The 25577-nt window shown below is 25.4% G+C and overlaps 1 protein-coding gene across 2 annotated transcripts in view; it reads right to left on the bottom strand.

The window, feature by feature from the left end:
* LOC142221927 (uridine phosphorylase 1) overlaps nt 1–25577 on the bottom strand; it is a 104723-nt gene that overhangs the window by 5568 nt on the left and 73578 nt on the right. For both annotated transcript variants that reach the window (XM_075291820.1, XM_075291811.1), the window contains 4 exons: nt 14757–14880; nt 1315–1662; nt 1110–1248; nt 853–1046 (listed from right to left, as the gene is read on the bottom strand). In XM_075291820.1, coding sequence (XP_075147935.1) covers nt 853–1046; nt 1110–1248; nt 1315–1662; nt 14757–14880 — 805 coding nt within the window. The remainder of the gene's footprint in view (nt 1–852; nt 1047–1109; nt 1249–1314; nt 1663–14756; nt 14881–25577) is intronic.

The raw sequence follows: 25577 nt of genomic DNA, 5'->3' as shown, positions 1-25577 counted from the left end.
TGGGCAAAGCCCTATAGACTGCAAGATGTTTGGATGGACGCACGTTTCGCAATTACCACATTCCTCATCAGCATCCTCTACTTGCAGCAAAACTATCAACCAATTATCAGAATAAATTCAGGCAGTTCACTAAACCCAAAAGTGAACCACAAATAGAGAAAGAAATCTTTGACAACATTTTCTAAAGAAATAAAATCAGAAAAAAAACATGGAAATGAAATTTTGGCAAAATTTTCTATAGAAAAAAATCTTCACAAAATTTTTATGGAAATAAGATTTTGTCAATATGTTTAAAAAAAATATTTGAACTATTAATTATTAATTAAAAATATTAAGTTTTTTATACAAACAGAGTCAAATAAACGTAAAATAATTAATTATTACTTGGTATAGTATATAAGTGAATAAGTTAAATAAGAAGAAACACTAAAGGTTTGCCTTGTATTTTGATTCTCACTGCCCTCATAAAGACCGATTTTGTTTCTTGAGCCATCGTAGAGCTTATTTTTCAACCGATCCGCTAGAAAGTCTGTATGTGAAATCAGTATTCAATTTTTAGCAACCATTCATAAATTGATCCATATCCGTATTGTATTTTGTGTTTCTTTTTTTCTATTATAATCTATTATAATCTAGTGTAATATATATAAAATTGTTATTGCCATTTTATACTCAAATTCTTCCAACAAGTGTTTGAATAACTAAAATAAGAGTCTATGATAGGTTAGGTTATGTCTAGTGGCAGCCCGTTTTTTCACTCACTCACTTAAACTATTCATCCATTGTAATACCACAATGGTAGAGTCTATGATAATTAATTCGAAATTCTCTCTCTTTCTCTCTTATTCTTACCTGATCACCATTCAGACGATTGAGCAAAGCCACACAAACAACGGCAGCCTTAATACCAGCATGATATGTAAGAGCAGCAAATATGGTGCTTTCCATTTCAATATTGACTACACCATTGTCGGCTAATTTTTCCAAATAAGCCATTTTATCACTTTCACTAAAATCACAGAAAGCTCCATCCAAACGACCTTGACCTAAAAAAAAAATAAAAATTTTAGAATTCATTTTACCAATAACAATGCCAAATAAAAATATACCCTCATAGAAATCATTGGTACACAAAGTCTTGCCAATAATGGTGTCATAAGGATCATCAGGACTAGCCAAAGCTTTAAGTTCACGAGCCAATTTCTTATCCAATTTGGCAGGGCGATGTATGGTTTGGCCCAATATGGTCTATGAAATAAAACGAAAAAATTATTACTTCAGCTTTTGGCAAAAATTAAAATTAATTTGACTCACAAATTCATGGGAATTCCTTAGTTGACCATCGAGTGCATCCTCGGTGATGATGACAGTACCACCCTCTACACCAATACCACCACAAGTGCCAATACGTATAAAGACTGGGTCTTGGCACTTGGCATGATACATCAGTTTGATCATTTCATGCATTAGAATGCTGACAGAGGGTGTTCCCATGCCGTGACTGACACAAAGCACTGGTCCAACTTTGTACATCGAATAGCGGTACGAGTAGGCGCTGATGTCCTGTAACATCGTGCCTGCAGGTAATTTGTAGCCAATCTCATTCATGATGAAATGTGCAAAGTTCTCCATACGCTTTGGTGTCCCGCCCATGCAAACAAACTGAAAATAGCGAAAAAAAAGTTGGAAAGAAATTTCAGTTAATTCAATCGAGAAGTTACAATTTGAATATTTTTTTAATTAACTTTATTCATTAAATAATCTTCTTCTTTTTTAGAGAAGATCTTTTTACAGAGAATATTTTGTCATAATTTAATTAATATAGAAAATTTTGTATACATTTTATTTCTATAGAAAATTTTGTATAAATAAAATTTCTTTAGAAAATTTTGTTAAAATTTTATTTTTATTTTATTTCTATAGAAAGTTTTGTCAAAAATTTAATTCTATAGGCAATTTTGACAACATTTTCTTATATAGAAAACGTTTTTAAAAATTTATTTTTATAAAAAACTTTGTTAAATTTTTTCTAATATACTTTTTACTATATAGAAAACGGTGTCAAAGTTTTATTTCTATAGAACATTTTTTTAAACTTTTATACCTATAGAAAATTTCGTTAAATTTATTTTTTATATAAAATTTTGTCAGCATTTTATTTCTATAGAAAATTTTGTCTAGAATTTATGTCTATAAAAATTTCGCTAACGTTTTATTTCTATAGAAAATTTTCTCAATAATTTATTTATGCAGAAAATTTTGTCAAAATTTCTATAGAGAATTTTGTCAAAATTTTATTTCTATAGATTTTTTATTGACAGTTTTCTGAAAGTTTTATTTCTATAGTAATTTTCTCAAAATTTTATATCTTTAAAAAATTTTGTCAAAATTGTATTTCTTTAGACAATTTTGTCAAAATAAAAGAAAATTTTGTCACATTTTTTCATTTTTTTTGCAAATTTTGTCAAAAGTTTATTTCTATAGGAAAATTTGACAAAATTTTATTTCCATAGAAAATGTTTTCAAAATTTGATATCTATAGAAAATATTGTTAAAATTTTATTTCTATAGAAAATTTTGTCAACATTTTTTTTTAAGGAAAATTTTGTCAACATTTTTTTTCTAAAGAAAATTTTGTCTATGTTATATTGCTATAGAAAATTTTGTCAAAATTTTAATTCTACAGAAAAGTTTGTCAAAATTTTATTTCTATAGAACTTTTTACTTTTATATCGATAAAAAGTTTCGTAAAATTTTCTATAGAAAATTTTGTCAACAATTTTTTTTATTGACAGTTTTCTGAAAATTATATTTCTATAGAAATTTTCTCAAAATTTAATATCTTTTGAAAATTTTATCAAAATTTTATTTCTATAGAGAATTTGTCAAAATTTTATTTCTATAGAAAATTTTGTAAAAATTGTATATCTATAGAAAATTTTGTCAATTTTTTTTTATAAAGGGTGATTTGTTAAGAGCTTGATAACTTTTTTTAAAAAAAAAAACGCATAAAATTTGCAAAATCTCATCGGTTCTTTATTTGAAACGTTAGATTGGTCCATGACATTTACTTTTTGAAGATAATTTCATTTAAATGTTGACCGCGGCTGCGTCTTAGGTGGTCCATTCGGAAAGTCCAATTTTGGGCAACTTTTTCGAGCATTTCGGCCGGAATAGCCCGAATTTCTTCGGAAATGTTGTCTTCCAAAGCTGGAATAGTTGCTGGCTTATTTCTGTAGACTTTAGACTTGACGTAGCCCTACAAAAAATAGTCTAAAGGCGTCAAATCGCATGATCTTGGTGGCCAACTTACCGGTCCATTTCTTGAGATGAATTGTTCTCCGAAGTTTTCCCTCAAAATGGCCATAGAATCGCGAGCTGTGTGGCATGTAGCGCCATCTTGTTGAAACCACATGTCAACCAAGTTCAGTTCTTCCATTTTTGGCAACAAAAAGTTTGTTAGCATCGAACGATAGCGATCGCCATTCACCGTAACGTTGCGTCCAACAGCATCTTTGAAAAAATACGGTCCAATGATTCCACCAGCGTACAAACCACACCAAACAGTGCATTTTTCGGGATACATGGGCAGTTCTTGAACGGCTTCTGGTTGCTCTTCACTCCAAATGCGGCAATTTTGCTTATTTACGTAGCCATTCAACCAGAAATGAGCCTCATCGCTGAACAAAATTTGTCGATAAAAAAGCGGATTTTCTGCCAACTTTTCTAGGGCCCATTCACTGAAAATTCGACGTTGTGGCAGATCGTTCGGCTATTCATGATGAAATGTCAAAGCATACTGAGCATCTTTCTCTTTGACACCATGTCTGAAATCCCACGTGATCTGTCAAATACTAATGCATGAAAATCCTAACCTCAAAAGAATCACCCTTTAGAAAATTTTGTCCAAATTTTATTGCTATAGAAAATTTTTGTCAAAAATTTAATTCTACAGAAAAGTTTGTCAAGATTTTATTTCTATAGAAAATTTCTATAGAAATTTTTTATATCGACAAAAAATTTCGTAAAATTTGTTTTATATAGAAAATTTTGTCAACAATATTTTTATTGACAGTTTTCTGAAAATCATATTTGTATAGAAATTTTCTCAAAATTTTGTATCTTTAGAAAATTTTGTCAAATTTTTACACAATTTTAGACAATTTTTCAAAATAAAGGAAAATTTTGTCATAATATTATTTCTATAGAATTTTTTTCAAAAAAATTTGTTTTGGAAATTTTGTCAAAAGTTTATTTCTATAGAAAATTTTGACAAAATTTAATTTCCATAGAAAATTTTTTTCAGAATTTGATATCTATAGAAAATATTGTTAACATTTTATTTCTGTAGAAAATTTTGACAAAATTTTATTTCCATAGAAATTTTTTTCAAGATTTGATATCTACAGAAAATTTTGACAAAATTTTATTTCTATAGAAAATTTTGTTAAAATTTTATTTCTATAGAAATTTTGTCAAAATGTTATTTCTATAGAAAATTTTGTCAAAATTTTATTTCTATGGAAAATTTTGTCAAAATTTTATTTCTATAGAAAATTTTGTCAAAATTTTATTACTATAGAAAATTTTGTCAAAATTTTATATCTATAGAAAATTTTGTCCAAATTCTATTTCTATAGAAAATTTTGTCAACATTTTTTTCTAAAGAAAATTTTGTCTAAGTTATATTGCTATAGAAAATTTAGTCAAAATTTTAATTCTACAGAAAAGTTTGTCAAAATTTTATTTCTATAGAACTTTTTACTTTTATATCGACAAAAAATGTCGTAAAATTAGTTTTCTTTAGAAAATTTTGTCAACAATTTTTTTATTCACAATTTTCTGAAAATTATATTTCAATAGAAATTTTCTCAAAATTTTATATCTTTAGAAAATTTTGTCAAAATTTTATTTCTTTAGACAATATTGTCAAAATAAATTTTGACAAAAAATTTTTGTCATAATTTTATTTCTATAGAAATTTTTTAATAAAAATTTGTTTTGGAAATTTTGTCAAAAGTTTATTTCTATAGAAAATTTCGACAAAATTTAATTATGACAAAAATTTTTTTGTCAAAATTTATTTTGACAATATTGTCTAAAGAAATCAAATTTTGTCAAAATGTTTTTAGACATTTTATGTTTTGGACATTTTTTGCAAATTTTCATTCTATAGAAAATTTTATCAAATTTTTTTTTCTATAGAGAATTTGTCAAAATTTTATTTCTATAGAAAATTTTGTCAATTTTTTTTATAGAAATTTTTGTCCAAATTTTATTGCTATAGAAAATTTTGTCAAAATTTTTTTATATCGACAAAAATTTCGTAAAATTTGTTTTCTATAGAAAATGTTGTCAACAATTTTTTTATTGACAGTTTTCTGAAAATTATATTTCTATAGAAATTTTCTCAAAATTTTATATCTTTAGAACATTTTGTCAAATTTTTATTTCTTTAGACAATTTTTCAAAATAAAGGAAAATTTTGTCATAATATTATTTCTATAGAATTTTTTCAAAAAAATTTGTTTTGGAAATTTTGTCAAAAGTTTATTTCTATAGAAAATTTTGACAAAATTTAATTTCCATAGAAAATTTTTTCAGAATTTGATATCTATAGAAAATATTGTTAACATTTTATTTCTGTAGAAAATTTTGACAAAATTTTATTTCCATAGAAATTTTTTTCAAGATTTGATATCTACAGAAAATTTTGACAAAATTTTATTTCCACAAAAAATGTCGTAAAATTTGTTTTCTTTAGAAAATTTTGTCAACAATTTTTTTTATTGACAGTTTTCTGAAAATTATATTTCTATAGAAATTTTCTCAAAATTTTATATCTTTAGAAAATTTTGTCAAAATTTTATTTCTTTAGACAATATTGTCAAAATAAATTTTGACAAAAAAATTTTTGTCATAATTTTATTTCTGTAGAAATTTTTTAATAAAAATTTGTTTTGGAAATTTTGTCAAAAGTTTATTTCTATAGAAAATTTCGACAAAATTTAATTATGACAAAATTTTTTTTGTCAAAATTTATTTTGACAACATTGTCTAAAGAAATCAAATTTTGTCAAAATGTTTTTAGACATTTTATGTTTTGGAAATTTTTTGAAAATTTTCTTTCTATAGAAAATTTTATCAAAATTTTATTTCTATAGAGAATTTGTCAAAATTTTATTTCTATAGAAAATTTTGTCAATTTTTTTTTATAGAAATTTTTGTCCAAATTTTATTGCTATAGAAAATTTTGTCAAAGTTTTAAATCTACGGAAAAGTTTGTCAAAATTTCATTTCTATAGAAAATTTTGTCAAAATTTTTTTATATCGACAAAAATTTCGTAAAATTTGTTTTCTATAGAAAATTTTGTCAACAATTTTTTTATTGACAGTTTTCTGAAAATTATATTTCTATAGAAATTTTCTCGAAATTTTATATCTTTAGAAAATGTTGTCAAATTTTTATTTCTTTAGACAATTTTTCAAAATAAAGGAAAATTTTGTCATAATATTATTTCTATAGAATTTTTTTCAAAAAAATTTGTTTTGGAAATTTTGTCAAAAGTTTATTTCTATAGAAAATTTTGACAAAATTTAATTTCCATAGAAATTTTTTTCAGAATTTGATATCTATAGAAAATATTGTTAACATTTTATTTCTGTAGAAAATTTTGACAAAATTTTATTTCCATAGAAATTTTTTTCAAGATTTATATCTACAGAAAATTTTGACAAAATTTTATTTCCATAGAAATTTTTTTTCAAGATTTGATATCTACAGAAAATTTTGACAAAATTTTATTTCTGTAGAAAATTTTGTTAAAATTTTATTTCTATAGAAAATTTTGTCAAAAATTTAGTGCGATAGCTAATTTTTGCAAAATTTTATTTCAATAGAAAACTTTGTCAAAATGTTATTTCTATAGAACATGTGTTCAAAATTTTATTTCTAAAGAAAATGTTTGAAAAATTTTATTTCTATAGAAAATTTTCTCAAAATGTTATTTCTATAGAATTTTTTTTCAAAATTTTAATTCTATAGAAAATATTGTCAAATTTTTATTGTTATAAAAAATTTTGTCAAATTTTTATTTCTATATTAAATTTTGTCAAAATTTCATTTCTATAGAAAATTTTGTCAATATTTTATTTCTATAGAAATTTTTTGCACAATTTTATTTCTATGGGAAGTTTTTGCAAAATTTTATTTCTATGGGAAGTTTTTGCAAAATTTTATTTCTATAGAAATTTTTTGCAAAATTTTATTTCAATAGAAAACTTTGTCAAAATCTTATTTCTAACGAAAATGTTTGAAAAATCTTATTTCTAACGAAAATGTTTGAAAAATTTTATTTCTATAGAAAATTTTGTCAAAATTTTATTTCTATAGAAAATTTTGTCAAAATTTCATTTCTATAGAAGATTTTGTCAATATTTGATTTCTATAGAGAATTTCTCAAAATTTTATTACTATAGAAAATTTTGTAAATTTTTTTGGAAATTTGAATTTAATAGAAAATTTCGTCGTATTTGAATTTTTAATATATTTTTTTAATTCGTTAAAAAGTATTAAAATTTTGGTTCAAAAGAAAATGTTGTCAAAACTGTTTCTATAAAATTTTATAATTAAAGAAAATTTTGCAATATTGTAATTAAGGTAAGTCTAATGTTTGTATAACAAGTTCTCTTTTTATAATTATTCTATTTAAATAAAATCCTTAAATAGGTATTGTGTTTTGAAATACTCTTTAAACATTTGTCAGTATTTATATACTAAATTGAATTTCGCCACATGATATCGCCTGCATTAATTTGCAAATTAATACATTTTATTAAAAAAAATATTTAAATAACTGTTTTTTGTATAAAAAAAAATAAATTAGTATCAAATAAACAGATTCTAGTTATCAATGGCAATTGCACAATTTGAATATACTTTCAGCTTCATCTAAATGCCTAATTATACAACAAAGTAATAATTTTTTCTTTATATTGATTTTATTCTAACAAGTTTCCTATAGAAAGTTCCAATATAAATATCAAATAATTAAAAATTCAAATATGCCTAATTAAAAAATCAAAAGTCACGTTCAACAACCGGCTTCATAGTAGAGATGGTCATGTCAGAATAAAAGACCAATCCCATGGCATCAAAACGACACCGCCCCAAAACATACCACTGCTTCACCAAACAAAAAACAAAACTTGAATCTGGTGATAATAATTCGAGTGCAATATTCATAATAAATTAGAATAATGTGGTGGTGCTTATTTCAAATAAAAAAGAAACATGTTTTATTTCTTATATTTTTCCATATACTGATTAAAATGCCCAGTGCTTTGGTTTTTGCTAATTTTTTATTGAAAAAAAAGCAGAAAAAAAACTCCATAAAACAAGACCCAAATAACCTTGATATTGATATGACTTTGACGAGCGGATGATGCTGAGCTACTGTTGCTGTTTCTGTTGCTGCTGCTATATGCTACAAATCATTCTCGATAACATAAAAATTCTATAAAATATAATTGAATTAAATCTAAGAGATTTAAACGCAGCATTAGTGCGCAAATGTAAAAAAAAATGAATCTCATCTCAGACCTGAATAAATCAAATGATAAGAAAAGATTTTCTAAACGAACTCAACATTGTCATTGAATTATTTTTTAATGCGTTGTGAGTTTTTTTCTTCAGACAATTCTTAAATCGTCTCAAATATGGGACTATGGGTAAAAATGTCCAATCTATGGAATGAAAAACGAATGTAAATATTTACATTGCACTGACTGCATTACGTGCTAAGGCAAGTTCAATTGTGAGATTGCCCATTCAGGAAATTGATACTAGCACTGACCACACGACCATAAATAATTTTTCTTTACAAGTGGTTAGCTTTAGCATAAACTAGATTTATTACTCACGCAGCTGGTGTATTAAGGTGGAGTGGTGATTTGTTGTTACAAGTTATAAAAAAAATCAAATATTTGAGGGAACCTGTGATTAGTATTGTAAAAATACATAAGAGAAGGCCAAAAACTCTCAGTCAAAATAAACTTTTTTGAGTGTCGATTTAAAGCTTAAAAGGTTTTTTACTTCAAAGAAGCCGCATCTTTCGTGAAAATCTTTGTAAGTAAAAATCAGGATTCAGGTAAACTTATCTTCATCAAAAATCAATTTGTGATATTTGGACGAGGCGGGACGCTTTGTATTAAACCGCTTTTTTCATTTCTATACAAATTAAATATTTTTCATTTACAGAGAGAGATCCTATCGTAAAAAAGTGATATTTTATTTTTTTTTGGTCCGACTTTCTTAAAAATCTATTGAAGATCTCTGTTTTAGTACATAGGTAGACCTTCTATCTAATGGTTATTTAAACGAACCATCATCTACTTCGGAGTCTTCAGAAAACGCAGCAGCCCGTCCTGGGAAATATATCAGCCACGAATCCATTTATTAAGAAAGCAGATTTACCTAATCTGAAGGTAAATCTGCTTTATTTCAATAGACATTTTGATAAAATTTTCTATTGAAATAAAATATTTACAAAATCTTCTAAAGAAATACAATTTTGAAAAAAAAAATTTATAGAAATAAAACAAACAAAAAATGTATAGAAATAAAATGTCTACAAAATCTTCCATAGAAATAAAATTTTGACAAAATTTTCTATAGAAATAAAATTTCGACAAAATTTTCTATAGAAATAAAATTTTGCAAAATCTTCCCACAGAAATAAAATTTTGCAAAAACTTCCAATAGAAATAAAATTTTGCAAAACATTTCTATAGAAATAAAATATGGACAAAATTTTCTATAGAAATGAAATTTTGACAAAACTTAATATAGAAATAAAAATTTGACAAAATTTTGTATAAAAAATACTTATTAAATAAAACTTAAAAAAATTTGATAAAAATAAAATTTTTACAAAATTTTCTATAGAAATAAAATTTTGACAAATTTTTCTATAGAAATAAAATTTGGACAAAATCTTCTATAGAAATAAAATATGGGCAAAATTTTCTATAGAACTAAAAATTTTCAAAAAATTCCCATAGAAACCAAATTTTGCAAAAAAATTCTATAGAAATAAAATATTGACAAAATTTTCTATAGAAATGCAATGTTAACAAAATTTTCTAGAGAAATGAAATTTTGACAAACATTTTTATATAAAAATAAAAATTTGACAAAATTTTTTATAAAAATAAAAATTTAACAAAATTTTCGATAGAAATAAAATTTTGAGGAAATTTTATATAGATGTAAAATTTTGACAAAATTCTATATATAATAAAAAATTTTGACAAAATTTTCTATAGAAATAAAATTTTGCAAAAATTTTCTATAGAAATAACATTTTGACAAAGTTTTCTATAGAAATAATTTTTTTTACAAAATTTTCTATAGAAATAAAATTTTTGACAAAATTTTCTATAGAAATAAAATGTTGACAAAATTTTTTATAGAAATACAATTTTGACAAAATTTTCTATTGTAATAAAATTTTGACAAAATTTTCTATAGAAATAAAATTTTGACAAAAAGTTTCTATAGAAATACAATTTTGCAAAAAGATTCTATAGAAATAAAATTTTGCAAAAATTTTCTATAGAAATAAAATTTAGACAAACATTTCGATAGCACTGAAATTTTGCAAAAATTTTCTATCGCAATAAATTTTTGTCAAAATTTTCTATGAAAGTAAATTTTTCACAAAATTTTCTATAGAAATATTAACTTATTTTATTTATTTATTAAAATCTTTATTATAATTACAAATTTGACAAAATTTTCTATATAAATAAAATTTTGCAAAAATTTTCTAAGAAATAAAATTTTGCAAAAAGTTTCTATAGGAAGTAAATTTTGCAAAATTTTCTCTAGAAATAAAACTTAAAACAAGTATATACAGCAGTAAGTTCGGCCGGGCCGAATCTTAAATACCCACCACCATGAACCAAATATTAGGGTTTCCTTTGAAATTTCAGGAGGGCTTGAGGACTTGAGGACACAACCCGAAGATAAATTTAAAGATTTCACCTATGAGGACTATATCAGATTCTGGATTTATAAGAACCATTTTTGTTTGAGGTTTAGAGGAATCATTAACATCTCTTGTAAGTGTGCAAGAAATTTTTTAAATTAACGTCTTGATTTGAAATCTTAAATCTGTAGAAGTAAAATCTGGAAACTTTACATTGAGTTTCAAGCAATTTTCATGATCAGTGCGCCTTCTACACCCTCAAGAAGTGAAGTCGGTCTATATGGAGGCATTACCAAGTGGACCGATGAAAACTTAATCCGATACACGTTTTTGTGAGCCTAAAATACCAGAATATTTACAATTTCAGGCATATCAGATAAAAACTACGGTTTCTAGAAACCCAAGGAGTTAAAAAGGGAGATCGTTCTTATGGGGGCTATACTAAAATATGGACCGATACTCACCATTTTTGGCACACCTCTTTGTGACCCGAAAATACCTCTAGATTTCCAATTTCAGGCAAATAGGATAAAAACTTCGGATTCTAGAAGCCCAAGAAGTAAAATTGGGGAATCGGTCTATATGGGGGCTATACCAAAATATGGATCGATACTCACCATTTTCGGCACACCCCTTTATGGTCCTAAAATACCTCTAGATTTCCAATTTCATACAAATTGGATAAAAACTACGGTTTCTATAAGCCCAAGACCCCAAATCGGGAGATCGGTCTATATGGGGGCTATACCATAATATGGACCGATACTCACAATTTTTGGCACACGTATTTGTGGTCCTACAATACCTCTAGATTTACAATTTCAGGTAAATTGAATAAAAACTGCGGTTTCTATAAGCCCAAGAAGTAAAATCGGGAGATCGGTCTATATGGGGGCTATATCAAAATATGGACCGATACTCACAATTTTTGGCACACATATTTGTGGTCCTACAATACCTCTAGATTTCCAATTTCGGATAAATTGAATAAAAACTGCGGTTTCTATAAGCCCAAGAAGTAAAATCGGGAGATCGGTCTATATGGGGGCTATACCAAAATATGGACCGATACTCACAATTTTTGGCACACGTATTTGTGGTCCTACAATACCTCTAGATTTCCAATTTCAGGTAAATTGAATAAAAACTGCGTTTTCTATAAGCCCAAGAAGTAAAATCGGGAGATCGGTCTATATGGGGGCTATACCAAAATATGGACCGATACTCACAATTTTTGGCACACGTATTTGTGGTTCTACAATACCTCTAGATTTCAAATTTCAGGTAAATTGAATAAAAACTGCGGTTTCTATAAGCCCAAGAAGTAAAATCGGGAGATCGGTCTATATGGGGGCTATACTAAAACGTGGACCGATACTCACCATTTTTGGCAGATCTCTTTATGGTCATAAAATACCTCCAGATTTCAAATTTCAGGCAAATTGGATAAAAACTACGATTTCTATAAGCCCAAGACCCCAAATCGGGAGGTCGGTTTATATGGGGACTATATCAAAACCTGGACCGATATAGCCCATCTTCGAACTTGACCTGCCTGCAGACAAAAGACGAGCTTGTGCAAAATTTCAGCACGATTGCTTCATTATTGAAGTCTGTAGCGTGATTACAACAGACAGACAGACAGACAGACAGACAGACAGACAGACAGACAGACAGACGGACAGACGGACATCGTTATATCGTCTTAGAATTTCTCCCTGATCAAGAATATATATACTTTATATAGTCGGAAATCGATATTTCGATGCGTTACAAACGGAATGACAAACTTATTATACCCCCGTCACCATTCTATGGTGGTGGGTATAAAAAATCTATAGAAATAAAGTTTTGACAAAATTCGTACAAATATAGAAATAAAATTTGGAGAAAATTTTCTATATAAATAAAATTTGCACAAAATTTTTTTGGAAATAAAATTTTGGAAAAAAACTTCCCATAGAAATAATATTTTGGAAAAAAAATCGATAGAAATAAAATATTGACAAAATTTTCTATAGAAATAAAATTTTGACAAAATTTTCTATAGAAGTGAAATTTTGGCACCATTTTTTATGGAAATGAAATTTTGCAAAAAGTTTCCATAGAAATAAAATTGTGCAAAAAATTTCTATAGAAATGAAATACTGACAAAATTTTCTATAGAAATGAAATTTGGACAAAATTTTCTATAGAAATAAAATTTTGCAAAATCTTCCCATAGAATTAAAATTTTGCAAAAACTTTCAATAGAAATAAAATTGTGCAAAAAATTTCTATAGAAATAAAATATTAACAAAATTTTCTATAGAAATGAAATTTAAACAAAATTTTCTATAGAAATGAAATTTTGACAAATCTTAATATAGAAATAAATAAAACTTAAAAAAAATCTATAGAAATAAAATTTTTACAAATTTTCGATAGAAATAAAATTTTGAAAAATTTTTCTATAGAAATAAAATTTGGATAAAATTTTCTACAGAAATAAAATATGGACAAAATTTTCTATAGAAATAAAATATTGACAACATTTTCTATAGAAATGAAATGTTAACAAAATTGTCTATAGGAATGAAATTTTGAAAAAATTTAATATAGAAATAAAAATTTGACAAAATTTTTTATAAAAATAAAAATTTAACAAAATTTTCTATAGAAATAAAATTTTGAGGAAATCTTATATAGATATAAAATTTTGACAAAATTTTCTATAGAAATAAAATGTTGACAAAATTTTCTATAGAAATAAAATTTTTGACAAAATTTTCTATAGTAATAAAATGTTGACAAAATTTTCTATAGAAAAAAAATTTCGACAAAATTTTCTATTGTAATAAAATTTTGACAAAATTTTCTATAGAAATAAAATTTTGCAAAAATTTCATAGAAATAAAATTTTGCGAAAATTTTCTATAGAAATAAAAGTTTGCAAAAAGTTTCTATAGAAATATAATTTTACAAAAAGTTTCTGTAGAAATAAAATTTTGCAAAAATTTTCTATCGCCATAAATTTTTGACAAAATTTTCTATGGAAGTAAATTTTTCACAAAATTTTCTATAGAAATATTTATTTATTTTATTTATTTATTAAAATCTTTATTATAATTACAAATTTGACAAAATTTTCTATAGAAATAAAATTTTGACAAAATTGTTATAAAATTTTCTATATAAATAAAATTTTGCAAAAATTTTCTATAGAAATAAAATGATGCAAAAATTTTCTATAGAAATAAAATTTTGCAAAAAGATAGAAACTTTTAATTTTGCAAAATTTTCTATAGAAATAAAACTTAAAAAAAATCTATAGAAATAAAATTTTAACAAAATTTTCTATAGAAATAAAATTTGGAGAACATTTTCTATATAAATAAAATTTGGACAAAATTTTCTATAGAAATAAAATTTTGCAAAAATTTTGTACAAAAAAAAATATTGACAAAATTTTCTATAGAAATGAAATTATAACAAAATTTTCTATAGAAATGAAATTTTGTCAAAATTTAATATAGAATTAAAATTTTTACAAAATTTTTTATAGAAATAAAATTTTGAGAAAATTTTCTATAAAAATAAAAACTTGACAAAATTTTCCATGGAAAAAAATTTTGAAAAAATTTTTATGGAAATAAAAGTTTGCAGAAAGTTTCTATAGAAATAAAATTTTGCAAAAATTTTCCATAAAAATAAAATTTTGACAAAATGTTCTATAGAAACTTTTGGAAACCATCCGTTTGTGGTTGATATCATTAAGAAACTCACCTTAACATCACCGAACATTTCATGGAGATCATGCGATTCACTGCCCAAAGCCAAATGATATAGAATATCCTGATCCATAAGTTCAATATTGGGATTACGCAATTTGACAGTGCCATCGGAATATCTAAAAGTAAACGAAAGGATTTTAAATTATAATTACTATTATCAATTATTTAATTATTGAAGGTAAAAATCTTGAAATTTATAACTGTAAACATAGCATAATAAAATTGCTAACCGTCATGGCTTCCTATTGTTTCAAACAAATATGTGAAACTAATTTTTGGGAATAATTGCAATGACTTACGGGCTTTTGAAACGTTGTTACTTACATTAACTTCCCAATCTCCATTACACCGATAAGTAGAAAATAAACTTTCGACGAAGCTATTGTTTTACACTCTCAAAAAAATTTTAATCTCTTTTTGTTTTTCTTTTTTATGGTTACTCTTGTATTTGTTTTATGTTATTTTCTTTTTACTTTAAGTAGAAAGTTTTTTGTTTTTGCTTTTTATCCAAAGTTTAAAGAGGACAATGTTGCACCATTAGTGCGCTGGAAACAAATCACTCACTTCGTTTATTGTCAACAAAATGAGTGGTAGTGTGGTAGAACTACAAAAACAAAGCCAGTGTTTTATTGCAATTGCAATTGCAATTTCAACATAAAACCAAAAGCAAAATGGTTAATTAACTCAGACGATTCAAACGAAATTTGTTGCATTTGAAGCATGGCCAATAACCAGTACACTGTGTGTTGAAAATGGGTATACATTGTGATACCAATAAAAACACAAAAAAATTATAATTACATTTAATTACCAGAAATACAAGTGATCTGATTACATTTTTAATAACAATGGCTTTTTAAAAATATTTAAAAAATTAAATATATATAATTGTATTAAATTACCGAAAGAAAAGATTAGAGCACTTTCATTATAAACCATTTTAACACTACAAGTATATAATACAATACACTTCAATTTGTCATCGTCAACTATCTATCGCCAATAACACTTAAAAGGTTTACCGTATGGGTCATAGACTCTTTAAAATATAGATGACCCATCGCTCTCCGACCAGAAAATGTTGAAGAAGCCCAAATAAATTTTCTGACATTTCGTTTTGTGTTTTTCGTAAAGAGAAAATTTGCTCAAAATTAAATTTTGTATTTTCGCGGGTTTAGTCGCATTTTTTTGTTCAAATATGAACTTTTGAATATTTAACTTGATTATAGATCATCTGGTGTATCAAAAATGTTCAAATTGTGGATAAAATAGGAAAATTGTAAAAACGAATCTAAGAGAGAATTTGTAATTCCCCCTATTTTCTTCGTTTATTCATCATTTTGGGAACTGTCAGACTGCGTTTGACACCGATGGGTCATCTATTACTTAGTTATTTATGGTATGGGTAGCATATAATTACCCACCACACACTCATACCAACGCACCCACACACCTGACTCTCTTTCCTGTTGTAATCAGTTAACATAGTGTTGCCACAAAACGGAAATGATTTCTTTTTATCTTTCTCTTTTAAAATTAAATGGTAGTCATACAGTGTGTTTTTAAACTGAAACCCGTTATCTATTTTTTAAATGATAGTGTTCGAAGAATTTATTTTTTTTATTGATTATTAATAATATGTCAGTAAATGTAGATAATAAATAAAGACTTCATATGTTTGCTAAACGTTTCTACGATTTGAATTTAATGGCTTGCATATTAAGTGCCTAGAATGAGGTGTGTAATTAATTAATCAATAGCTCTATATTCATAGATGTTGCGTGTGAACAGTATTTCTAATTACATAGAATGTGAGGAACTAGATCAAAATCGGGGATAAAAATTCACACTACCCAAGGTATGATTGCACTTTATTTATTAAATATTTTTGTTCATTTGGTTGTCCATGTACTCAAATATGCAGTTTTATAGACATGTGGTAACTTTATGTGCCAAATTTTAGAAAATTTTCCAAGGAAACATTATCGTATGCAAAAAAAAAAAATATATATCAATAAATAAATATATAAAAATTGCTAAAAATGTAAAAAAAACACCAAATAATGGATGAATTTGCAAAAAAAAAAATTGGTACATTTCTATATTAAGTACAGACGATGTGTTAAACATTAATTTATAAATTTCATTTCTTAGGTGGTTATGAGTCAAAATATTTATATGGGTTTTAAGTCCATATTTTTTATCTCTATTTCATTGAAAGTTTTAATGAACTTATTAAACATTTATTTATAAAATGTGGGTTTATATGTACCCTCTACCTAAATATCGATACATTAAAATTGGTATAATAAATAGAATGCTAAATTATATCCCAAAATTCCATGGTGATGGTTATAGTCAATAGTTAGGTCATATATAATAATTATTTATTTATATATCATTATTGTTCGATTTTTCTTTTGAGGTTTCCTATGCCATAATTAACACAATGTAGTAAATCATATCATATAATACAATCTATGTTATCAATCTCAGATACGTTCATATTTCGGATGACAATTCATGATGGTAAGCCATAAAAATGTCCCCAAAAATTAGCTTGTTAATCAATGTGTCTAAAATGACAATGTCATCATATCACAGATAATTATAAATGCTTATCTATGTAAGTATATCTCTGATGTGTATGGTTAAAAAAAATATACTCGTGCAGACAATTCGCAAAAATAAAAATAATCGAATAAAACCCCATGACTAGCGGACGGAATTTGAGAGGGAAAAAACGTCCCATGCCATATAACAAAAATAGAAAATAAAATAAAAACAATATCAAGTAAACAAAAACGTTTCAATTTGAATAAGAAACACACCCCCAAGAATATTGTGACGCATTGCATGTATATAGAGAAAAAAAATTTTTGTTTGTTTTTTCATAAGAAATCGAAACCAAAATTTAATCAGACAGCCAAAGGAAATATTATGGTATGCCAAAGAATTTTATCAATAAAGAAAAATGTAAAAATTGCTAAAAAAAATTTTAAAAAAATCACCAAATGATGGATGAATTTTCAAAAAAAAATTGGTAAATTTCTATATTAAGTACTGACGATGTGTTAAACATTAATTTATAAATTTTATTTCTTAGGTGGTCATGAGTCAAAATATTTATATGGGTTTTAAGTCCATATTTTTTTATCTCTATTTCATTGAAATTTTTAATGGACTTATTAAACATTAATTTATAAATTGCACTTCTTAGGTGGTTATGAGTGAATATATTTATGTGGGTTTTAAGTCCACATTTTTATCTCTAACAAATTTTAATTGAAATTTTCTTGGACACACCCCCTAAACACGTAATTAGGTATTTTTTCTAGAGCAATAATTTCACAATTTGGTAAAATGCCAAATCATGTTGGTGATTTTTTGGCTTATTATAGAAAAGGCTTATTTCTAAACAATTATAAAAGGTTTAGATAAGAAAACGTGATCATCGACATTTTGCCTGTTGCACGTAATTAGAAATTTATTTATTTTTGGGTTTCTTACAAATTTTAAAAATACTATTGCTTAAATTGATGATTTCCCAATAAAGAGAATAGAACATGATTTGGCACTATTTTTTTCGACAATATGCTAGATTCGATTTGCTATCACAAAAGAATCGCAAACTAAAGGAAGGAAGGAAATAAGAGGTATTTTTTCTTGAGTCCATAGATCAATCAGTGGATAGGAAAACATATCAGAGGAAATATCTTCTTGTTGCATTTAAAAATGGGTATGAAGAAAATAAATCATATGATCTGAAAATTGGGTATATAATAATCTGTATTGAGTATTTAATCTGGTAGGTTTCATTTGGTAGTTTAATAAATATGCGTATTTATTGTAGGTAACGAAAAAGGTCCTGTATGTATAATAAATAAAACCTCGTGTATCGAAGAAATGTTACTGACCCAATAATACACAACAGTTGGCATTTTTCAAGCAACGTCTAAGACATTTTTTTGTAGATATTTTCCTTTAGATGTGTCAGCTCGCAAATATTTTTCAGGTACATAGCTGTATCTGTAAAAGTTAAAGTTAAAGTTGATATTTTTTCGATAGTTCGATGCTATGTAAACAGAAAGTTGTAGTATACAACTCACACTATTGTACATGGTTTAAAAATGAGAGTAACAGTCTCATCTTAACATCATCACTAGCTATGCTAGCTTAACATCATCACTATATTATACTCTTCTACTCTTTCTCTCTCTATTTCTCATGCAAAACAATGCAATTATTTGAGCTTAATGTATGTGCTATTGTGAATTGTGGGGCCTTACATCTTATAAATGAAGTTTATATAGATGCGGTAAAGAGGAATTTAACATTTTGAATTCTTTAAACAGCCAAATATTTTTGTGAGTCTGTATGAGTTCATTTTCATTTAAGGTTTAGAAACGAAAAGTGATCCTAAAAATGCTCATCTTAATACCATTACTGGCTATGCTACTACATTATACTCTTCCACTCTCTCTCTCTCTCATTCTCTTTCAATTGAAATATAATTCAATTATGTGAGCACATAGATTAATGTGCTATTTTGAATTATAGACCTTTACCAAATTTACCACAGAGTTTACATAAATGAGTTAAAAAGGAGTTTAAAATTTCGAATTTTTTGAAGAGTCAAATTATTTTGTAATTCTCAATATGTTGATTTTATTTTTTTTTGTTGTACAGTGTATTGTGAGATCAAATACAGTTTCAAATAACTTCTCTTCTAAAACGCACACAGTGAAAACAAATCACGTAATTCAATGCGGTAATCCAATTAAATTATTGCTCTGTAGACAATTGAATTCTTCTTTAAGAAACAAATTTCAATTTATGAATATTTGCAATAAAAACAAAACAATGGCAAAAGTTTTGTTTTGCAAATTGCCCCCAGTAAAGAAACTAATAAAGGGCACTTGGTTTATTGTTTCAATCAATTAAAAAAACAAACTTGTTTAAACCATGAATAAAATACAAATAAACAAAAAAAAAAACGCAGACACGTTTTGAGTAATAAATAATTTGTTTTAGAAATGCAGTTTTTAATTGAACTTTAAGAGAAATATTGTTGCAGTGATTGAAATATATAATTAAGCCTCAAAACAGTGTAAGCCTCCTGATGTAGGCTCACGTGTAATTCTAAACTTTTTTATTTTCATTGCTAATTGATAATAGATTCCTGTTATTTAATTGGCTTTAGTTTTTTTATTGTAGAGGAAAATTTACATTGCTTTGAAAATGTTAGTGATAATTTTTTTTTAATTTCCTTGACCTGTTTTTAAAAATAACATTTAGGTGAATCATGAACTTGATAAGAATTACGAAAAACTAATTTTCAGCATGCTTTTACATATATACAAGCAAGCACTACACAGGTTTTATAAGGAAATTGTTTGAAAGTATAAACTGAATTGATAATAACAAACGGGCCTTCAAAATGGCAGAAGGTTTTCTTAGATAATGAAAAAATACAATTTTTTTGAAAATGAATAAACAAAATAAATCCATACTTATATATTGATCGATAAAATTTTATCGATGTTCATAAAAATACAATTTCGTCCAAATTTTATTTTTTAGAAAATTTTGCCACAATTTTAGTTTAAGAGAAAAATTATTAAAAATTAAAACAAATAAAATATTTAAAAAAAAAAGACATCGAGATTGAAAAAAAAAACATAAATTTATTGTTTTAGTGAAAGTTTTATCAAAATTTTATTTTTAAAGAAAATTTTGTCAGAATTTTATCTCTATAGAAAATTGTGTCAAAATGTCATTTATATAGAAAACTTTTCCAAATTTAATTTCTATAGAAAATTTTATCAAAAACAATATTTTTACAAAAACTTTATTTTTGCCAAAATTTTATTTTTATTGAGAATTTTGTCAAAATTTTAATTTCTATAGAAAATCTTGTCAACATTGTATTTCTATAGAATTATTTTTAACAACAATATTGAAGGTTTATAGCAAATTTTGTCAAAATTTTATTTCTATAGAACATTTTGTAAAAATTTTATTTCTACAGAAACTTATGCATTTTTTTATTTTTGATTTTTACAGAAAATTTTGTAAAAAATTTATTGTTATAGAAAATTTTGCCAAAATTTTATTTCTATAGATTTTTTTTTTGATTTTTACAGAAAATTTTGTAAAAAAATGTATTGTTATAGATTTTTTTTAAAAAATGTTATATTCATAGAAAATTTTGCCAAAATTTTATTTTTATTGAGAATTTTGTCAAAATTTTAATTTCTATAGAAAATCTTGTCAAAATTGTATTTCTATAGAATTATTTTTAACAACAATAATTTTATTTATATAGAAATTTTTGTCAAAATTTTATTTATTTAGAAAACTTTGTAATATTTTTTGTCTATAGAAAATTTTGTCAAAATTTTATTTCTATAGAAAATGTTGTCAAAATTTAATTTTTATGGAAAATTTTATCAAAATATTATTTTTATAGAAAATTTTGTGTATAATTTTATTGTTATAAACAAATTTTTATAAAAAATTTTGCCAAAATTTTATTTATATTGAAAATGTTGTCCAAATTTATTTTTTATAAAAAATTTTGTCAAAATTGTATTTCTATAGAAAATGTTGTCCAAATTTATGTTTTAGAGAAAGTTTTATCATGATTTTATTTTTATAGAAAATTTTGTCAAAAAGTTTTGTCAAAATTTTATCTCTCTCGAAAAATTTTAATAAAATTTTATTTTTATAGAAGCTAGAAATATATAGAAAATTCTCTAAAAATGTTATTTTTATAGAAAAATTTGTCACAGTTTTATTTTTTTTATAAAAAATTTATAAAAAAATTGTCACAGTTTTATTTTTTATAAAAAATTTTGCCAAAATTTTATTTATATTGAGAATTTTGTCCAAATTTATGTTTTAGAGAAGGTTTTATCAATATTTTATTTTTATAGAAAATTTTGTCAAAATTTTATCCCTCTAGAAAATTTTAATAAATTTTTTTTTATAGAAGCTGAAAATATATAGAAAATTTTTATAGAAAAATTTGCCACAGTTTTATTTTTTATAAAAAATTTTGTCAAAATTTTATTTCTATAGAAAATGTTGTCCAAATTTATGTTTTAGAGAAAGTTTTATCATGATTTTATTTTTATAGAAAATTTTGTCAAAAAGTTTTGTCAAAATTTTATCTCTCTAGAAAATTTTAATAAAATTTTATTTTTATAGAAGCTAGAAATATATAGAAAATTCTCTAAAAATGTTATTTTTATTTTTATTTTTTAAAAATTTGTCACAGTTTTATTTTTTTTATAAAAAATTTATAAAAAAAGTGTCACAGTTTTATTTTTTATAAAAAAATTTGCCAAAATTTTATTACTATAGAAAATTTAGTCCAAATTTATGTTTTAGAGAAAGTTTTATCAATATTTTATTTTTATAGAAAATTTTGTCAAAATTTTATTTCTCTAGAAAATTTTAACAAAATTTTATTTTTATAGAAGCTAGAAATATATAGAAAATTCTCTAAAAATTTTATTTTTATAGAAAAATTTATTACAGTTTTTTTTTATAAAAAATTTGTAACAATTTTATTTCTATTGAAAATTATGTCAAAATTTCATTTCTATAGAAAAATTTTATCAACATTTTATTTATATAGAGAAATTTAACAAAATTTTGTCTACACTCCAAAAAAAAGTGAGCTCTCTATTTCATTAAAGCCAAATTATCTTTGTTTTAGTTCATGGGATTATTATGTTTGGAGAAAGTTTCCGTTACTCTAAGAATATTTACGTTAGTTAAATGAACTAAAAAACGAGAAAAAAATTATACACAAAAAATTAAGCATAAAGATTTACTAAATTCGTATTTCTTAGAAAATAGTTCATTATTTCTTTAAATATGTAATATTTTCTACAAATGCGTTCATCATGATTTTCGTATGTCACTAAAGACAATCTTGCTATTTGGAACTCCAATTTTTTTTTCCTTCGAGCTACAATATTTTCTTTAACAAGTGAAAAAAAAACAAATATATACGGCCGTAAGTTCGGCCAGGCCGAAGCTTATGTACCCTCCATCATGGATTGCGTAGAAACTTCTTCTAAACACTGCCATCCACAATCGAATTACTTAAGTTGCGGTAACGCTTGCCGATGGCAAGGTATCTTAAAACCTCCTAACACCATCTTCTAAATTGTATGTAAGTCCATACGTGGTATATATTAAATCAAAAAAGATCGATCCAATACGTATATAATTCAGTTTGACAAAGTAGACATACAATTTTGACAAAATTTTCTACAGAAATAAAATTTTAACAAAATTTTCTATAGAAATAAAATTTTCACAAAATTTTCTATAGAAATAAACATTTTGACAAAATATTCTATAGAAAGAAAATTTTTACAAAAATTTCTACAGAAATAAAATTTTAACAAAATTTTCTATAGAAATAAACTTTTGACAAAATTTTCTATAGAAATAAAATCTTGGCAGATTATTTGTGGCTCGAGTGGCAACCATGATCATGAACCGAATAACATTTGAACAAAATTTTCTATAGAAATAAAATTTTAACAAAATTTTCTATAGAAATAAAATTTTGAAAATGATGAAAATTTTATTATGAACCGAATAAAATTTTAACAAAATTTTCTCTAGAAATAAAATTTTGACAAAATTTTCTATAGAAATAATATTTTGACCAAATTTTCTTTAGAAATAAAATTTTGGTAGATTATTTTTGGCTCTAGTGGCAACCATGATTATGAACCGATATGGACCAATTTTTGTGTGATTGGACCAATTTTGGTATGGTTGTTAGCGACCATATACTAACACCACGTTCCTTATTTGAACCGGATCGTATGAATTTTGCTCCTCCAAGAGGCTCCGGAGGTCAAATCTAGAGAACGTTTTATATGGGGGCTATATATAATTATGGACCGATATGGACCAATTCTGGCACGGTTGTTAAAGATCATATACTAACACCATGTTCCAAATTACAACCGGCTTGGATGAAATTTGCTTCTCTTGGAGACTTCGCAAGCCAAATCTGGGGATCGGTTTATATGGGGGCTATATATGATTATGAACCGATGTGGACCAATTTTTGCATGGTTGTTAGAGACCATATACCAACATCATGTACCAAATTTCAGCCGGATCGGATGAAATTTGCTTCTCTTTGAGGCTCCACAAGCCAAATCTGGGGATCGGTTTATATGGGGGTTATATATATTTATGGACCGATGTGGACTAATTTTTGCATGATTGTTAGAGACCATATACCAACACCATGCACCAAATTTCAGCCGGATCGGATGAAATATGCTTCTCTTAGAGGCTCTACAAGCCAAATCTGGGGATCGGTTTATATGGGGGCTATATATAATTAAGGACCGATATGGACCAATTTTTGCATGATTGTTAGAGACCATATACCAACACCATGTACCAAATTTCAGCCGGATCGGATGAAATATGCTTCTGTTAGAGGCTCCACAAGCCAAATCTGAGGGTCCCTTTATATGGGGGCTATACGTAAAAGTGGACCGATATGACCCATTTTCAATACCATCCGACCTACAGATAACAACTACTTGTGCCAAGTTTCAAGTGGATAGCTTGTTTCGTTCGGAAGTTAGCGTGATTTCAACAGACGGACGGACGGACGGACGGACGGACGGACGGACATGCTTAGATCGACTCAGAATTTCACCACGACCCAGAATATATATACTTTATGGGGTTTTAGAGCAATATTTCGATGTGTTGCAAATGGAATGACAAAGTTAATATACCCCCATCCTATGATGGAGGGTATAAAAATAATTATGCCGAATAAATTTTCTTGAATTTGTCGTTTCGCAAAAAATGTGTTGCCCTGGTGTTACACTACTTTTTCCCTCATTGTATTTTCGCTCAAATAATAGTGTCATTCCAAAGTTATTGTTAATTCATAATATTGAGAGGAAGACAGTATCAAAAATCTATGACAGTGTCCTTTATATTTGGCAATCAATTTCGAGAATGTTGCGCCTTTTTTCCCAATCGAAATCGCCATTAGAGAAGCTTTGAAACCCTCAGAAATGTCACCAGCATTACTGAGGAGGGATAATCCACAGCTGAAAAACTTTTTGGTGTTCGGTCGAAGCAGGAATCGAACCCACGACCTTGTGTATGCAAGGCGGGCATGCTAACCATTGCACCACGGTTGCTCCCATATTGTTTAGTTACAATTTTCTAAAAATATTCAAAATTTTCCAAAATTTACAAAATGCATTCTTCCCGGTGGGTTCAATGTTTTTTCAGTGTACATAAATGTAATTTTTATAGACAATTTTGTAATAGTTTTATTTTTTATAGAAAACTTTGTCAAAGTTTTTTTCCTATAGAAAATGTTGTCAAAATTTTATTTCTATAAAAAAGTTTGACCAAATTTTATTTTTAGGAAAATTTTGTCAAAACTTAAGTTGTATAGAAGATTTTGATAAAATTGCATTTCTGTAGAATATTTTGTCAAAATTTTATTAATATGGATTTTTTTTTTGAAAATTCTATTTCTATAGACAATTTTATCAAAAATTTATTGCTATAGGAAGTTTTGTCAAAAAATTTTTTTTTCTACGGAAAATTTTATTTAGTCGTTTAAAATCTCATTTTATTTTTAAATTTTATTGTTTATATGTTGCCAAAATGATAACAGTAAAAACTGCTTTAAATTAAATGTGTTAACACATTTTTATGAAACTGTACATATTTACCAAAACACTGATTACTGAGGACCAACATTTTTTTCTTTAATTTGCAAAAATATAAA

This window comes from Haematobia irritans, chromosome 1 (assembly GCF_050003625.1).
Source record: "Haematobia irritans isolate KBUSLIRL chromosome 1, ASM5000362v1, whole genome shotgun sequence".
NCBI classification, from domain to species: Eukaryota; Metazoa; Arthropoda; class Insecta; order Diptera; family Muscidae; genus Haematobia; species Haematobia irritans.
The sequence above is the reverse complement of the archived record's forward strand: the minus strand, read 5'-3'. Positions and strand labels throughout refer to the sequence as shown.